Source organism: Camponotus floridanus, unplaced genomic scaffold (genome assembly GCF_003227725.1).
Source record: "Camponotus floridanus strain SB8 unplaced genomic scaffold, Cflo_v7.5 scaffold67, whole genome shotgun sequence".
Taxonomy (NCBI): Eukaryota; Metazoa; Arthropoda; class Insecta; order Hymenoptera; family Formicidae; genus Camponotus; species Camponotus floridanus.
Window position 1 is genome coordinate 170,910 of NW_020229835.1, and position 17,656 is coordinate 188,565.

The following is a 17,656-nucleotide window of genomic DNA, read 5'->3' on the forward strand; positions in this document are numbered from 1 at the left end:
GCGAAAATGGCCGCTGGAACGATACCGATTTACTTTTACGTCGGGAATCGCGCTCGATCGTATAATCGCGAGCGAGCAAAATCGGCAATTCGGTCGCCAACGGAAACGACTCTCGACGCAGCTTAATAGTGATCCTTTTCAGTATAGCGGCCGATAAACTCTCGGCCATATCCTCGCGGAGGACGCAGCTCGGAGGACGATTCGGGAGACGCGCATTTCGGGAGAAGCGATCCTTGCTGTCTCGTCCCACCCTCTCCCTCCTTCCTCTCTCCTCTCCTCGAGGATCCAAATTTTTATCTCTCTCACCGCGAAGAGAGGAAGCTTCCGACTTGTATCCTGAAGAGACACGATGATGTAGATGAAGAGATATAAATTTGGATACCCGTCTTTTCGTGTCACCTGGTTCAACGACAGACTGGGAGGGACGAATGGTCGTGAACGAGAAACCCCAGATTCCTTGCTCCACTTTCGACACCCGCTTCCTTCTCTCACGATGTCCTTGGGACTAACCTACCGCACTCTGACGTAAGTTCGATCCGTGAATCCTACAAAAGTCCATGGTCTTAAGGAGACTCTGCTTTTGCTCTGGTAATCGCTTGGTATGGTTTGTCTGCAACTGCATGCGAGTTCTCTCTCACGAGTCACCTGACTGTCTTGCAAATTTCTCCTCGCGAACGCACGTTGATCGTCCAAGTCATTCTCTCTCGCGTCGGGAATATATTTTCACGTGTACAGCAACCTAATTTAAACTACCGGAAGAATGACGTTTGGAGTTTACAAGAATAATTCACCATAAAAATTGGCACCCTCGACGGAACTGGAGTCCCCCCAGTGCATTCGCGACAATTTCAAAGAGGGGCCGACGAGGGTGCCTCCTTCGGGCGATCAACGTGCTTTCGAGTTCGCGCGAGAAACGTCTGCGATCGAGGAGGCTGGTTCCGGCGACTCGATCTGACGTTTCTCGCCCCTACGAGCTGGTAACGTCTGGACCGTATTAACATGATTTTTATTCCGTCGGGATGGAAATCCCGATAGAGGGTCGCGAGTGCGTGAATTGCGGAGCTACTTCGACGCCTCTCTGGAGACGGGACGGCACCGGCCACTACCTCTGCAACGCCTGCGGCCTCTATTACAAGATGAACGGCCAGAATCGACCCCTCATCAAGCCGAAACGACGCCTGGTAAGTACCTAAGCTGCGTTACTTCTCTTACGATTATCATACTTGAGCGAGTAGACTCGCATAACTCGCTCGATTAAAATATACGATAGCAAAAATAGCCAGCTTTAAGCAGATTACGATCTTATCGAGGCTGGATTGATAGGATACTCGTTATAAATGGCGAGGAAGAAATTGACGTCTCGCGTAATTGAACCTAATCCGATACATTGACACGTGTCGAGTGAATTTTTTGCATATCGACGTGTCGGGAAATTAATTTGACGTTTCGATCTGAAGGAAGAAAAATTGTACGCGCATCTATTACACGAGTTTGTACGCCTTATTCGCAAAAGAGTGTCCTTGATCGCTTCCTTCGAGCGAGATGCACATACTTAATTAGCGGTGGGAGAGAGAGAGAGAGAAGGCGAGCTGCGCGTTTCTCGCGCAGACGTGGTAATCAGAATGCAAGATAAAACAAGGCCAAGTTAATTTCCTGTACCCGCTGATTAATACCGCGTGTGCTCCGCTCTTCTCTCTTGTATGATTAGCAGCTCTATCGTCCCGATGACTGAGTCGAATGATTTTCGTCGCGCGAAGAGTCCTCTTCGAGACTTGTGCGCGCCTTCGTTAACGAGAACATTCCGGGGAACACCTTAGTCACGTCGAAGGCGAGATCTTGACAGTCTAATCGATTGAAATTGATCGAACTGATTGTTTCGAAAAGTCGAGGCCCCGAGTCGATTCTCTTCATAACGCTTGCAATTCTATTTTTACACGAGGCGTGTAATTTTTTTATTTACGCGATGAGAGCGAGAAAGAGGGTGGGAAACAGAGACACGCCGCAAAATAATTCTTTCGTGTCATATTAAGTGACTTGGAATTTATAAAGACATTCGCGCTTTTTTATTTATATTAAATCACTATTTAAAAAGAAACTCCAATTTATTTACATATTGCCTTGCAACATAATTGTATATAATTCTGCACTTTTAATTATACATGTTATATATTAGATACATGTCTGCGAAAGTCATTATTTCAAAAAAAGTGATTTAAAATAAATTAAGTAGAAAAAAATTGCAAAAATAAATTGAATACAAAAAATTATAAAATTAAATTGAATATAAAAAATTATAAAAATTAATTAAATACAAGAAAAATAAATACAAAAGAATTATAAAAATAAGTTAAATACAAAAAAAATTTTCTTAAAGATAAATTAATTACAAAATTATACTGAAATGTAATAAATTCACAAAAAATAATTCAGATTTTTTTTCTTAATCAAATTCAGATATTTTTTTAATAACATTTCGAATACAACATTTTAATAATCGAAACATCCATTGCCGCAAATTGATTCTCCCTTTTTTTATCGATGATATCATCTGGTTCCATTCAAGAGAGGGCACTAAATAAAATCGTATATAAATATATGTATACAGGCTGAATTTCCCCGCATTTATAAAAGGAACACGGAGACTCGGATCGTTTTCGCGAGCGTGATTTTCAATCGTAGCTCGAAGTTCGATGCACACACAATATATGTCGGGAGCGTCCGTCGCGTCCGATCGATATCGCATGAAAACGGTAGCCGTGGAGGTTTCGTGCGATCGGCTCGTAGAATTCGTGTGAACTCGATCTATTTTTGGCGACTCGGCTTGGCACCTATGTAGATTGGAGCAGGCTCGTCCGAAGTACCGATGCGGAAACTCGATACCACCGGCCCTGCTCTTCCTCCTTCCTCCTTTCCCCCCTCGTCGTCGACGTCGTTCGGACTCTCCTCCCGGATTGCGATTCGATCTGGCTAAACACTCACGAGAATTCGCGGAATCGATCACGAAACGTCTGCTTTATGGCTCGCACTTTCCGTCCTTCTACAATCGTCGCGAAAGGATCGAATTCAGAGTGTCTATTCCCTGGAAAGATCTGAAATTCTCAAGGGGATTTTTTTACACTTGAGAAAAAACGGAGAAGAATTCTTTGAAATCTTTTATTGGATTTTTTTTTAAATTCGCTCTGATAATTTTGCTCTTATATGTATTGTAACCAGTTGGCGAGCCAATTAAATTGTGCGTGTTCAAAATGTATTATATTATAAATATCTACATCTATATTTCTGTTTACGTACTCGATAGCTTAACAGAATATAGGATTTAGTTTATATTTTTTATTAGTAATTTTAATAATAAAAAATTAAAAATGTTATGCAGAATGAAAAATGTTTATCTTACAAAAAAAAAGTTATTCAGTACATCTTCAAATCTAGCATTTGAAACTTGAATAGCTCTTTGTATTTTCTTCGTAAAAATGAGAAATATTAGAAAACGCTCGCAATAAAAAAACTTATTATAGAAAAGTGCATTAAAAAAATTCTAAAAGAGTCTCCTTATTTGGAAACTTTGAACGAAAATATCCTGGAAAATCAGAGAATTTTTTTACAAAATTGAATAGACACTCTGGAACACGCTGGAATTGCATATGCATAGTGCATCTTAAAATATGTTTTATCTTGCGCATTAAAATCCTTTGTCGCACTTGACTACAAAATTAATTAATATTTAGTAATTCGAATATCTCGCGATCGAAACTTTTCAAATCTCAATCAAATGTCTTGCGATGTTTTAATAGAATAAAAATAGTACAGAAATTTAAATTAAATTGAGAAATCCTTTAGATTTATCGCTTTTTTCTGATTTCATATCGCAACTAATTGAAAGCATTGTTGATAAACAAAAATTTAGTTCGAAACGAAAAAATTTGCAATTGGTAGACCTCGATTATCTAATTCTTTACATTTAATAATTTAAACAAGACACTTTTCTTTTCATTAAAAAGATAAAAATCACCAATAGATAAAAAAAATACATTATTTATTCTGGAAAAAATAGCGAAAACAAAAGCTCTAGATTCGAATGCAAAAAAATGTAACATTAAACTATTATTAGTTGTTTTGAGGCTTATTATATAAAAACAAATTTTTAATACAATGAAATCATTTTAGGTCTAAAAAATCTCGTGCTGAAAGAATTAATATTAATATCTAACGTAATTAAAATATATATATATATATATATATATATATATATATATATATATATATAGAAAAGAATAAGATACTTTTGGAACTTTTTCGCGTTAAATCTCTGGAACGGTCGAAAATATACGAGAAATATTTTCAGTGATTAAAATATCAGGATTTAATCAAAATTTCAGGCTGTACATTTTACTATAGCCATATTTGCTATTTTCGAATTTCAATCTGAAAATTTTTTCTTCATTCAGAAGAGACAAGAATTTTCATTAAGAAAAGACAAGAATTTTATTGAAAATAAAATAATAGTTGTAGACAAACGAGATCAATCCCGCAAATCCAACAAGAACGAGAGACATTTTCGAGGATCAGGGATCCTTCACTCTTTTAACCCTCGCTCCAGATCTCATCCCGTCGAACGATGAGAGTGCAACCGAATGCAACGAACGCTCCCGTTGCATCGACGTTGCAGCGCGTTTCACTATCCCTCTCGTCGTCGCGCACTTTCTCCTCTCGGTGCGCGATAGAGCAAGGTTGATGGATTCAAAACTTTTTCACCGGCCGGCGTCGCCGCGATAATTATATGCCAACCAGCACGCCACGCGTTAATTGACTGAGTTGTACAAAACACTGCAACACCATAATTTCTCGCAATCCTTTTTTTCCCCCTTTCTCCGTTCGACGCATCGCGAATCGCTCTCCTTCTCGTGAAACGCGCCGTGATTTTGCTCGAAACTTTCCGCGTTTTCGAAGGAAAGTCGTTTCGAAAAGGATCCGATGAAGAAACTTTTCAAAAATTGTCTCAAAAATTTCCTTCAAATTATTTATTATGAAAAATGTAAATGTTAAATTAATTATAATAAAATTGCCAAAATTTTTAATTGAATTGGGCAGCCAAAATTTTCAGATGAATCAAATAGCAAATGCTTTGTATTGATTTATTTAAGAGAATAAAATATTTCGGGAAGACGATACATTTCTAAAAATTTTGCCAAAGGAAAGGATGTTCATTTTTTTATGAGAAATACAATGTATAAAATTCTACATACATAAAATAAAATATAAAATATAAACCATATCTAAAAATATTTTATATATAATAATAAATATATATAAATAAATACACATAAATATATGCATATATATTTTTCTTTCGAGAAAAATTTTGCCAAAGGAAAGGATGTTCATTTTTTTATGAGAAATATAATGTATAAAATTCTACATAAATAAAATATAAAATATAAAATCATATCTAAAAATATTTTATATATAATAATAAATATATATATAAATAAATACACATAAATATATGTATATATATTTTTCTTTCGAGAAAAATTTTTGCCAAAGGAAAGGATGTTCATTTTTTTATGAAAAATACAATGTATAAAATTCTACATACATAAAATAAAATATAAAATATAAAACACATCTAAAAATATTTTATATAATAATAAATATATATAAATAAATACACATAAATATATGTATAAATATGTTTCTTTCGAGTTGTGCGCAGGACTAGCGAGATATTTAATTCGAAAGAGAAAGAGTCGAAATTTGTCAATCGAATCGATCATTAGAGCGTCGGAGGACATTTTCTACGCACATTAAAAATACGCCCGCAATTTGTCCACCCTCACTGATTAAACAGAGACAATCGTTTCGCGTGTTCGCCATGACGACCCGTACAAATATTGTGACGCGATGATGAACCGACACGCCCACCCATCATTCATTTGCGTTTACTCGTGTGTGTGCGTGAGTACGTGCGTGCGGTGTAGAAGCGCGGTCAATAGAATATGTATCGATTCGAAGCCGTGTTGGAGTCTATTTACGCGATACTCGCATATAAGGGAGTGTATATACTTGATACGAGACACCTTCGACACTTTGCGTAATTTCCCCGTCACTCTTTTTTTTTTTTCTTTATCTGGGTGCCTTATTTCCGCATTAAAAATTCATGCAACCACTCGGCCGAAATTTATCCCCGATTGTTGCCCGTCCCCGTGAAATGACGGCTGGTCGTCGTTCACGATGATTTCCCTTCTTGCTTCTCCTATTCGATAAACGACGCCACGTATGACAATATTAGTGGGACATTTCGCGTGGGAAAATCGTTTTATTATACGATTCGATAAAAAATATTTTTCGAGCAGAAACAGAATAATTATTTTTCGTAATTTTTTATGCGATTATGTAGATTTCCCGGCACGTCATAATTTCAAGAAATTTGCAAGATTACTTTTTAATATTATTTTATATTACAAGAAATTATTTTTTTCTTTCGCGTGTTTTTATTGAAATGTCTCGATTTTTGCAATGACTGAAGTGTCTAGTATGAATATAAAAATATTATCCTAGAAGAATCGACGTATTAAATCTTTATTAAAGTCTATCTTATCCTAAACTCTCCATAAAGTGCGATAAAACTTTATTTTTCTTAATTTATTATTATTTTTTTAACTTTATTGTTTTATCAATTTAGTCAATAAGAATCAAATTTTCGAATCTTCCCTCGCACGTAAACCAAACTTTACTCTCGGAGAGCGGGATTTATACTCCAGTGGGGGGGAGGGGGATATATTCGCGCAAATGCATACGGCTTCATCGCAATATGTCACATTTTTAGCGCCCCGTCGCGTCCACCGAATCGAATCCGGTCACAGATGCGTCGTCGAGGAGCGGGGGGGCCGATACGATCTGGGGAAACAAAAGGCGGCCACCAGGTATAACGCACGCGGGTGCCACCCCGTATATATAATAATAAAGTCGTGGCACATATTGCTCCCGCGTTCCCTCTTCCTCCCTTTGTGCGTACCTATCGAGCCCCTCTCTCTCTCTCTCTCTCTCTCTCTCTCTCTCTCTCTCTCTCTCTCTCTCTCTCTTTCTCCCCCCCCTCTCTCTCTTTCTCTCTTTACTCGGGAATTCCACGTAAATACACGCACACGCGTGCGCCGTGAACTTCTGCGACGGCGAGTTTCGATCAGGCAGATAGCAAGGGTTGAAAACCCCTCCCTCCCGTTGCGACCGACGTCCGCCATGTTTGATCCTTGGCGAAGATAGGTCGGCTCGAACAGCTGGGAAATTTTCGTTTTTTTTTTCTTTCTCTTCTCTTTTTTATCTTTCTTCCCTTTCAAACCTCTCCTCCTCGCTCTCGCTCTCGCCCTCCCCTCCGTAAGCCCTTAAGGGCGGCTTACCTTTGCAACACGTGGGATGGCGCCAATCTGCCGTTTCGTGAAGGATATCGCGCAAAATATGGCGGAGTAGCAAGTTTCAGTATTCTTGGATATAATTTAATTGGGAAAATATTAACGAGGAATTTATATTTGTCACAACATGTAGTTATTGATAGAATAGGGATGTTTATTATTTGTTCAAGAATGACGCTCTAGAGAAATTAAGTTTCCAATTTATTTCTCCAGCAATGAAATAAAAATGCAGATGCCCAATCGATTCTTGCTTCCGAAGAGTAAACATTTTTGTAATTTATTATTCTTCCATTTTCAAATATTAATATTTCAAATATATTAATACGTATGTTATAAATAAAAATATATGGATATGAATAAGTAAAAATATATATTAAAGTAAAGTAAATTAATGACCATATAAATTGATGAAAATATAAATTAATGAAGGTAAATGAATGAAAATCAATAAATTAATAAATATTAATATAAATACATAAATTAATAAATATACAATTCAAATAAATAAAATTAATACAATCCAAATAAATTAATAAATAATACAAATATAAATTAATATAAATAGAAAAATATTAATACAGCGCAAATTAATCTGAAACCTTAATATAATTGCTCCGGACGTGAGAAAGTAATGGGATGCGTCCGTGTTCGCTACCGGAACCGACTCTCTCGACGACGTCGCACAAAGAGAGATGATCCTTTGCTCGAAGCCGCGAGTTGTCGTAGTCGCGGGAGAAAGGAGGAAGGAAAAAGAGAGAAGGAGCAACCTTCTGGGCGCAGAGTCGCTCGTTAACGACTGTCCTACACACGCTCCCCCGTCTCCCCCTCGCGTCCTGGCGATGCTTATCTGCGCTCATGCCGTGCAACGCTCGTCGAGTTACGGTCCTCCAGGCGTTCCTGGACATTCCAGCGGAAGCTGCCACTGCCGCAACCCTCCACGAGACCCGTTAACCTTGCCGAAGACGCATAGTGCGTTCGCGCTGCAAACGCATAATAGCCATCAAGATTGTTCGCAGATGTTCGCAGAAGCTTTCAGATTTTCATCCGGAATTTGGAGAAATTATTCGAGCCGAGGGAAGCAGCGAGAGAGGAGAGAGAGCTGAGGAAAATTGAGATTAAAAGTGGGAGGGGAATTTTAATTCATCGGGACATTAATAAAGTGTCATTATGTGCTTTTATACGGGGCTTTTGCTTCGCAGAAATGATTTTAAAGACTCGCGCACGCCTCGGCGCGCGCCCGCGCGTGTTGCAAAAAACTAGAAAGGATTTCGCAGTCGGTCCCTTCCCTCTCATCCGCTCTCCTCCCCCGCGAAGCGCGCGCCCGCGACTCTCGTAAAGTAATCCGGGCAATGACTTGGAATACGTCTTGCGCGAACTCGATTATTCCGCCGCGTGAAAGTATAATTCGCCGGCTCGTGTTTTTTCGCATGCGAGCGCCGTGAAAATTTCCCTTCGCCTTCGCTTTTTACGTAGAAACACAGGCACACACGTACGTGAAAATTTTCACACATAACGCACCCCGGAATAATTGCTGCCGTGACTCGTCGACTCGTAACGCTTTAATTTATGCGATATATTCCCGATGGTTGCTTTCAGTCGGTGTCTTTTTTGTTTTCCCTTTCTGGAGCAAGCCTCTCCTTCGTTGCTCCCGAACCTGTTTTAAACACCGTAGATTTTAGCCCGAGCGAGATATCAATTTGGGATCATTGTATCTAAAAATCCTTAGAGAGAGAGATATTATCATTTGAAAAATGTGACTTGAAAATTGCATTCACCTTTTCTCTCTGGTCTTATTTCGTATCTCAATTTATTATTTCACATCTTAATTTATTTCACATTTCAATTTATTGTAATAAATTAATAAATTGATATTAATTTAAGAAATTAAAATATGAAATGATAAATTGAAATATGAAATAAGTTAAAATATGAAATGATAAATTTACTATTTCATATTTTAATTTATTTCATATATTTCAATTCATTATTTCATATTTTAATTTACTTCATATTTCAATTTATTAATTTATTAAATACATATATGATTTCTATCGCTAAAATATTTATCCGGAATTTCGACCAAACATGCCTGGAAGATCGGGGAATTTTCAGGGAATTTTTTTTACGAGGTTCGAAAAATCGACGAAATTTGAAAAGTCGAAGAGTCTTTTTCCCGAGTATCTTATTTTTTATCGATATGAGAGCGCGTGATCCTGCGTGGCGAGGTTCAAGGAGGAAGGGGGGAGGGAAGAAAGGGGGCAACAACACGGCGATTGAATTATGTACCAGATGCAAATACCGGCGTATTGTCCGGTGCCGCCGGCGTGCTCCATCCATCTTTCAGCTTCCTTGAAAATTCCGCTCATGAGATACGCGGATTTGCATCCGTTCACACTTTGAATACAACGCGCGCGAGCGAATTCGACGCTCGTCTTTCCTCTCCTCTCTTTCTCTTCGTCTTGACGCCGTCATAAGTGTCCCTTCTTTCTCTTTCTCTCTCTCTCTCTCTCCCTCTCTCTCTCTCTCTCTCTTTCTCTTTCTCTTTCGGCGCATCTAAAATCGATTGTCGATCGAGATTCGAGATCCAGACTCCTCGTACGTGGCCGTTAAACGGTTCTCGCTCGAGTAATAAAATTCAGAAACAGCTGTTTATACCAAAATACGATAACCCACGACGATAAAAAAAAATAATAAACGATAGAGAAATAAATACTTATAATCGCGAGATAACGAACGAGCCACGGAAACGTTCGCGGCGTTATTTATATTAATTGATAAAAGAGACGACGCCGTAACTCGGCTCGACACCGAGCATTCGTGCACCTCGTTTCCGAGCGGTTTTAGTATCCTTCCCGCCGGGATATAATTTCCGATCGAGAGAAAGAAAGAGAGAGAGAGAGAGAGAGGAGCGAGAGAGCGAGAGAGCGAGAGACAGGCGAGCCAATTAGATGGGCGTGCGAGCAGACGAAACGAAATAAATTCAGCGAGAGAGGCGCGAGTAACGAATCGTCGTAACCTATTAACTTGTAAATTGCTTCCGACTGTTGTGGGCGAGAGGGGGGGGGGGAGGGAGGGAGAGGGAGGGCGCTCCGCGCATAAATTCGCGAAATAAATCCCACGGGCTTGTCGCCCCGGCGAAACGAGACGCATGACAAAGTTATTGGATCCCGTTAGCATAACCGAGAGAGGAGAAAGAGAACCGGAGTAACCGAAGACGGGATTAGATTTTGCGCCGATAGCTCGTAAAATATCGCGCGGTCGCGCGCGACTCTCCCGTCAAAGCCAGCTGACAGCCCCCTTCGTATATTTAATATAGGAATTTCCGTTCTGAAAAAAATTGAAAAAAAAAATTACCGGAGGGGGAGGGACGGATGCAGATCGGGAGGATTATTAATGGCGGACTCTTGAGAAGGACCGACGTCGATTTACGAGAGCGAATGACAATCTGCTCTCTCTCTCTCTCTCTCTCTCTCTCTCTCTCTCTCTCTCTCTCTCTCTCTCTCTCGCTCTCGCTCGCTCTCGCTCTCGCTCTCGCTCTCGCTTTTACCTGTCGGTTCACCGATCGCACGCTTCGATCATTATTGACGCGATAATTCAAGCCGGTCGCTCGCTCGACACCGTTACTTCGTGCGCGTGTAAAGCCCTCTTTTTTTCCCTTTCTTTCGTCCGGCGGTACACGGCTACTTAAGATTCGGTATGTCGCGATTGGACGACCGGATCCGGTCGGCCGACAAGCCGATCGATCATCCGCTCCGGTCCAAAGAAAACAATTGTTTCGTCGATAGCTCGAGCGCCGTTCTGCGGAACGCGTGCATTTATGGCTCCGCACTTTCGTTCCGAGTGAAGGTTTCACTCGCAAGAATATTTATCAGTTTATAGTAATGATGATAATATCTGTAACGATCTTTCACGAGTGAGAGATAAAGCTGGACTTGCCAGTTTTTATTATTCATCGTTTGCCTCAAACTTTAGACGAGCAAATAAATCCACGCAACCATTTAGGATATCGTTTCAAGTTTTTGTAGATACAGCCATCATTGTGTTGCGAAATGTATTCTCTCAGGTGGAATCAATATATTATTTGAAAGTAGCGAATAATCAGTTAGAAGTGTAGCCTTCCAATCGGCTGATGAAATATCGCTGGAAAATTAATTAATGATAGTGTGCTGTTTTAATCAATATTGCTTTTAAAATTTTCTTCATTTATCGTGATATTATATATCAAATTTAAATAATCATATATCAATATATCAATTTAAATAAATATTAAATTAATTAAAAATAAATATTAAAAAAAATAAATAAATATATATCAAATAATTATAATATTATATGTCAAATAATTTCGTACTTATTATACTCTACTTTGTTCACATATTACTAATTTTTTTAAATGCAATCTTATACAATTGGGATATGAGACAAAGAGCCAAAAATGTCAATATTTTCAATAAAATATTCATCATCTCCAAGTCTTGGATCACTGCTTCTATCAGTGACATTTTCACCGATTCAACTTGGGAGAATACACTATGGGGCGCTGAAATACCGTCTCCCGAGTCTCGGAGCATCATTTATTAGCGAAGAAATAATTCCTCGCGATCGCGCACCGTCCGAGAAAGCGCACAGGAATTTTTCTCGCGTGCATGTCGTGCCGAGAAAATGCTTCGTCGTCGTCGTCGTTAACGCGAGCTGCCGTGCGCGGGTGTCGAATCGATAAGCTTTCCCTCGCTCGTGAGTAAGAGCGTGAAATAAATAAAAATAAGAGAGATTAATTGACGTGTTGTATTCTCTCTTTGAATATTAAAACTCTATTATTTTATATACAGGATGTCCTCCCAAAACACATAATCAATCTTTCAAAGACAGATTCCTGGGATCATCCGATTTTTCCTCAACGAAAATGTCGAGGCACTAATAATTTTCGAATTATAAGTGATTGGAAATAAGGGATTTTTCGTAAACTAAGCTTTGTCGAAATAAAATATTAACAAAACCACATTCTTCGATTAACTTTAAATAGAATTTACTTTAGTTGAGTTTTAATTTAAGGCTTAAGCAAAGATATATGATGACGAAAATTGGGAACATGCAAAAAATGATGGCCCTCATCGACATTTTCGCTGAGGAAAAATCGTCTCCAAATGATCCCAGAAATCTGTCTTTGAAAGATTGATTATGAGTTTTCGGACACCCTGTATATTTTCCCAGATTCTTTTAATATAAAATTCATTTTTAAGAGATTTTTTAATAAAGCGCTGAATTTGATGGAGGTCTAAATTTTCGTGAAAAGGCAAAATTTACAAATAGCCTGCAAACGAATGACATATATACAATACTTTTCTTTGGAACACAGATTGTCGAGTATAATATCAAATATCAGCAGCGTGTAACAATCTATAACCGATTGACTGGTCGCTTACCATGGAAGAGACCAGGGCCGATTCGTCGGCGCTCCTTTCGGTGAACGCGTCCTGTTCTTTCGCAATTGTAATCCTTTTTCCCATGTGGACCCTCGCAACGCCCCATACATCGACAGCGCGATTTAAGGCGCCTCTTCGTTCTCCCTCCGTCAGGACGGTAGTGGAAGGACGTGGGAAGGGAAGGGGGGGGCTCTTCCTCTCTCGTCCTGGCAGGGATTCCCTTCCGTCGATTCCCCGGGGCAGCTGCGCACTCTATCATTGGTCGCGATCTCGATGTATCCCACCCGAGTCCGGGAAACGACCCCTCTAGCAATCAAGGACCAATCCCATCCCGCTCGCGTCCCGTTGCAGCAGGAGGGTAGCAGGAGCTATCCCGCGGTTGTCGCTCTACCCTTCCTTCTTTCATCCTCGCGCACGCTCCAGCTCAGACGAACTTCTCCCTTGGAGCCACCCTCGAGCGAACGAGGGGAGAGAAAGGGAGACGGAGACCGGAGAGCCACCAAGGGCTAGGTGGGAGATTTGACGGTGATTTAGGAAATGGTGGCGCGCGCTGCGGACACCCAACCCGACGGGGGTTGGGGATGATTTATCTGTCGGAAAGTCTGTAGTAGCTAGAACTGCGAGATTATAACCGAGGAGTAAATGAAACACTCGGTGTACAAAGGGGAAAGAGTCGGAGCCTGATGTATTATTAATTGGACCGCGATATGAATGCGAGGCGTTTGACAGGGATTGGGATTACACCTGGATGTACCTTATTAACGATTTAAGATTTATTTCGTAATTAGCCGGCAACGTTGGAAGCCACGGACGTGGAAACCGGGGATGACTAGTTGTGCGTGGCTCGCGAATTGAACTGCATTGTTCCGGACAATAGCCGTATCGTGAATTCGAGAGATAATCGCGGCCGAGGACGAACCCTCTCGCACATTGCGCGAGTTAATCCAGCAGCGCATTACGACTAATACCTCTATCGGCAGTGGCGTCTCTAATCCCGGTCTCGATTCCCGCTGCGGAGGAAGACGACGATTCTCCCGAAAACCGGGGACCACCCTCCGGCTCTTATCCATCTTCACGTTCCATCGAGTATCGATCTTCTCGGTTACCGCGTCCCAAAGATCGAACCGCCGATGGGAGAAAAGGGTCGCGGGCCAATCTCAAAAGAATCGTCCTGGAAGTCCATAAATCGCCCGCGATCGAAAGGGAGGAAGCGCAAGGCGCGGTGGAAGGGAGAGGGAAGACTACACTCCTGGGTGGAAGGAGAGCGAGAAGGCGAGGAGGAGAGGACAGGACTGCGACCGTGGCCGACTCCGTCCACCTCCGGAGAGGACTCGGAGCTGCTGGCCCCGCGGGCACGAAAAACGCGCGACGCTCGGTGGCGCGTTGGAATAAATCAAACTGGCGTGAAAATCAATTGTAAGACACTCGCCTCGCGAGTAGTCGACCCTCTTCCTCCCCCTGCCCCTGCCCCGGCCCCTTACCCCTGCCTCTCCCCTCTTCCACGTTGTACGCCAGGACGAGCCACCGTCCTTTGTACGCTCCTCGTCTCTTTGTCTCGCGCGGATGTGTGCGTGTGCGTGCGCGCGCGCGCGTGTATGTGTGTGTACGTGGCTCTGTAGCCGGAACGTCTGCGGCTTCTCGCGGGGGTGGGGGGAGGGGGGAGGGACGACGGCAAAGTCAATACGGACCTGGCGGTGCGCAAACGCCAGGCTACCAGCCAATACGAAATGTCGCCTGCGGCGCATGGCGTCCAGGAGAGCCCGACGTCGGCGTCGGCGTCGGCTCCATTTTGCTCCCCGGGACGACGGAGGAACGAACGCGAAGGGGAATCCCGACGATTCTCCTTCTGAGAAAAATTCCCAAATTTCCCCGCGAGATCCCCCCGTGAAATCGAAGGAGAGGGGGGCGAGTCGAGTCGAGGATCCCGCTGATCGTCGATGGCGACGTCGATTTCGGGCCCCGCTTGCCTCTTCTGCCCCCCCCCCCCCCGATCGATGAATTATTTATGAATTATTTATAGCGCGCCACCGCGTTTTGCGCGACAAATTCCAAGAATGGAGTGACCGAGGGCGGTGGAGGCGGGAGGAAGGAACGAGGTCCTCCCGCTCCCCCCCCCCTGGGTAATTTATCATGCGTGTCGACTGTAAAATCGTTGGCGCGCGCAACAATGCGACCGTCCGTAGACCGCACGATTTATAATAGGAGTACGTGTACCGATTCAAGGAGAGCCTCCCTTCCTGCGAGAGGAAGGAAGACGCGCGATCGCGTCTGACGAGATACGTGCACTCCACTTTTATCCAGATTCACGGGATGAACGGGAGGAAGTGTTCCTCACTCGAGGGAAAAATCGATATAATCGCCGTCCCTCCTCCTCCCCCCGCGCGATACGACCCAAGGCGCGCGCATCGCGCTTATCAAAGTATACGTGGATGTGTGTTGTATATATTATTATTATTTGCGGTACGTTAATTTACGGCATTTTCATCGTTTCTAATTGTGTTGGAGCCGCTTACGGTTGTTTTAATCCCCTGTCGAAAATGGTGTCGCGAAAACCAACGAGACACCTCGATCCTCGCGCACCCTTTCACCCTTAGTCGTGGCGGACGGGCAGAGGGTGAGCGACAAGTAATGGCCGCCACGAATGTTATTTATTACGTCGTGCACGCGGGAGAGAGAAAGAGAGAGAAGCGTAGGCGTAGCAGCAATTTCCAGCGATAACCGAGCACGCGGCTCGTCCCCGCGATTAGTCGCCGCGAGTGAATAAATGATGCAACTAAAGAGAGAGAAAGCAAGAGAGAGAGAGAGAGAGAGAGATTTCCTCGAATCGTCGTGATTAAACGCCCCCGACGTAATCGCGCCTTAATCCCTCGCCTTGGAATCTAATCGACAAGTGTTCCTCCGTACTTGAAATCGCGATTCGACCTATTGTTAGCCGAGATTATTCCCCATCGACTAGATCCATCGACTCTTCCAAGCGTGCTCTCGGAATTCTTTCGATATATAAAGATCCTACACTGAGAAAAATCTTTTGATTGTATTAACAAGGCGTGTATGATTGAAGGCATTTTGGTTAAATCAAACAAGAATTTCTAGTTATCATGATAAGATTCCATTTTTTATAACTAGAACGTTTAATAGATTTTACTATAAGGATTTGATTAGTATTTTCTGGTTGGATCTATCAAATTTCTTGTTACATTTATTTCTTTACTTACTTCTTAACTTAACTCGTATTCAATATTTGCCATGAAATGTTTATAAAGAACTAGTATTAACGTTAAATTCAAAGTATATTTTTTTTTAAATTGAAAGGAAGTATATTTTTTTTTCTTACGAGCAGTAGTGCCAGAAAGAGATAAGATAATTATAGATATAATTAAGAATAATATAATAATAAAATAATAAAGATAATTATAAATATCGCGCGAGGGACAAAAATAATCGCGCGTTTTCCTTTTCCGAGTCAACAGCTGTGATTTGACGTTTGCGTCGACGTTTCTTTTTTCGGAGTTCGAATTTCAAGTTATCGAAACTACACTGAGAAAAATCGTTTGATTGTATTAACAAGACGTGTATAATTGAAGGTATTTTGGTTAAATCAAACAAGAATTTCTAGTTATCATGATAAGATTCCATTTTTTATAACTAGAACGTTTAATAGATTTTACTATAAGGATTTGATTAGTATTTTCTGGTTGGATCTATCAAATTTCTTGTTACATTTATTTCTTTGCTTACTTCTTAACTTAACTCGTATTCAATATTTGCCATGAAATGTTTATAAAGAACTAGTATTAACGTTAAATCCAAAGTATATTTTTTTTTTCTTACGAGCAGTAGTGCCAGAAAGAGGACGCTAGCCTCTGATTGTGTGTGTTTGAGCTGCATCCTCTTCTTGCATCACTGTTTATCGGTTTAATTTTTAACAAACTGAATTTAAAATAATTTATTCAATAATCTGGATTGAATTTATCCAATAATCTTGTTGGAATTCAGAATATTAAATAGACTTTTGAGATTAGATGGAAAAAATTTTAGACGACTTGATGCTGGCGAGTTTAGTATTATTAACCAGAAAATTTGGTAAATTTAACAGGAAGAAATTAATCAGATTCATTTGGTAATTCCTACAGGAATTCTGGTTCGTCCATTTTTCAACAGACATACTGGCTGAATCTACTAGAATTCTAATTAATGCAATTAAATTTTTTCTCAGTGTAGAGAAAGTGAGATTCTCGGCCACTCACTTATTCTCTTAATACACAAGGGGAAAATTTGTTAATTATTCAAGGTGTATATTTTTTAAAAAATCAAGGAATTTTCATTGAACTTAAAGAATCTTAAAAAAATACCTGGAAAATCATGGAATCCTCAAGGAATTTATTTACAAGCGATAGTCGTAAACTTCATCAACGAGACGTCTCTAAATGTCAGCTGGCGTAAAAGAGGGACAGAGAGCCTCGACTCGGATGTATCCTTTATTGGTCCTTTTTACGGGGTTTCCGAAGACGATCAACCTATTTCTGCGACATCCTTAATCGACTTTTCCGAAATGACGCACGATCGATCTCTCGCATAAATCTTGATATCGAGCGCGTTCGATGATTATACATTCGCGGCGAGAAAGGACGAGAAAGGAGAGTTTACCGTGCGCCCGAGAGCCAACATAATAGAGACAACATAATGGCGCTATAAATAAATAATAATGCCACAGTCTATTAAACGCGCTATAAAGGAGGACCGGAGAGAGGCTCTCGCAGTCGTTGCTCGCTTCGCGTTTCTTATTACGTCGTGTGACACGCATATACGCTACGTTAGCTCCGTAGC

The 17,656-nt window shown here is 41.0% G+C and overlaps 1 protein-coding gene across 3 annotated transcripts in view; it reads left to right on the top strand.

The window, feature by feature from the left end:
• The window catches only part of LOC105248542 (GATA-binding factor C), a 96,418-nt gene that overhangs the window by 30,452 nt on the left and 48,310 nt on the right, over nt 1–17,656 (top strand). For all 3 annotated transcript variants that reach the window (XM_011253389.3, XM_025413460.1, XM_025413459.1), the window contains exon 4: nt 1,036–1,181. In XM_011253389.3, the coding sequence (XP_011251691.2) occupies nt 1,036–1,181 (146 nt within the window). The remainder of the gene's footprint in view (nt 1–1,035; nt 1,182–17,656) is intronic.